The sequence below is a fragment of the Myotis davidii genome, unplaced genomic scaffold (assembly GCF_000327345.1).
Source record: "Myotis davidii unplaced genomic scaffold, ASM32734v1 scaffold290, whole genome shotgun sequence".
In the NCBI taxonomy this organism is placed as follows: Eukaryota; Metazoa; Chordata; class Mammalia; order Chiroptera; family Vespertilionidae; genus Myotis; species Myotis davidii.
In genome coordinates this window covers 5,621,702-5,623,227 of record NW_006285049.1, presented here as the reverse complement: position 1 = coordinate 5,623,227, position 1,526 = coordinate 5,621,702, and the positions used below count along the sequence as shown (strand labels likewise).

General features: G+C 41.0%; 1 protein-coding gene across 1 annotated transcript in view; it reads right to left on the bottom strand.

Annotated features, from left to right (window-relative positions):
* The window catches only part of ADAMTS20 (ADAM metallopeptidase with thrombospondin type 1 motif 20), a 170,624-nt gene that overhangs the window by 70,151 nt on the left and 98,947 nt on the right, over positions 1-1,526 (bottom strand). Inside the window, exon 20 of the mRNA XM_015558559.1 lies at positions 212-422. Within this exon, the coding sequence (XP_015414045.1) occupies positions 212-422 (211 nt within the window). The remainder of the gene's footprint in view (positions 1-211; positions 423-1,526) is intronic.

The following is a 1,526-nucleotide window of genomic DNA, read 5'->3' as shown; positions in this document are numbered from 1 at the left end:
CACAGCACCAGAGTTAAGTTAGGGTTTTTCAAAATGCTGACACACTGAGCACAAAAGGTCCGCCATCACTATTTTAGGCGACCCCTGTGAAAGGGTCGTTCGACCCCCAAAGGGTCATGACCCACAGGTTGAGAACCGCTGCTTTAGAGAAACAAATACTTCATTAGGAAAAAAGGAGTAATTTTTCTTAAGGAATACTTTTTCTTTGTACCTGGGACCATTCTGAATAATGCCACCTTGTTAACACGCAGTCGCCATGGCAGGGCTCTCTGGTCGGAGGTTTCAGTTGGTCACTGCAGTAGTGGTCATCTACTGGCACAGTCTGTCCTTTATGCACGGAATACTTCATGCAGTGGACGTCCAAGGACCTGTATCCTTGACCACAGTGGGATGAACATTCACTTTTGCCGATGATGTGCCACCTAGCGGGAAGGATGCTAATACACTTAGGAGGTGTGACAACTGATGCATCTTAAAAATTGGACTCAGAGAAGCTCATGCATACAATTCAGTTTTTAAAATTGTGTGAAAGTTGATAAGCAAGCCATCTGAAAATATTTTGTATGTCATTGAATTCTAAATAAAAAATTCTTAGAGATCATGCTTTCATTTTATCGATGAGAAAATGAGTCCCAGAGTTATTGTGTATTCAAATGGAATAAGCACTTGAATTTTTTTTTGTTAGAAATATTACTTTCTCCGCCCCCCCCCCCAAAAAAAAAAAACTGAACTTGCTTTCCACTTAGATAAAATTAAGCTGGTCTGGTGAAAGCTGGAGATAGAGCCAGCACTATAGGGTCATGACTCTGGCTCTGGGGGGTGGCTTTGCAACCCTGGCTTTGCCAAAAACTTTTGAAAAGAACTGATTTAGATCAAGATTACCCAATTATTTAGTAGCAATAATTGTATGACTAAGTCTATAACTGAATATATTTGTCTCATAATCAGGTAGTGTCTTCCTAGGCAACCCTCTGTAGTTATGAATGGGGGATACTGAGGATCTGACTACTTAGACAAAGCCTTTGAAAGGTGGTAAAGGTTTTTGGAGAGCATGCCACATTTTCTTATTAATTCATGCGATCTGCTCTTAGACATTTTCAGGGAAAACATTTTTTCCACAAGTAAAATCTTCAATTTTTTTTGCCAAATTATTCCAATTATGGTCCAGCAACCTATCAGGCAATAGTCATGTTCCAGTATGACAAAGCATAGAATGCACGGAGTTCATCTCCATCCCCAACAGTATCTCAAGGATGACATTGTGCCTCACTTCACTGCAAGGCAGTGATGCAACTTATACGGGCAGTTCTCCCACAAAGCTTTCACTATATGCCTTCAAACGCCACCATAAACATAGAAAAATTTTCATCCTGGCCATCCCCAATGTTAATTGTTACCCGCTAGATGGGCTATTGTTCTTAGCTTCATTCTAAGACTAATCTCTCACACACACACACACACACACACACACACACACACACACACACACACACACCCACACACCACACACACAAAAAACCTAGCCA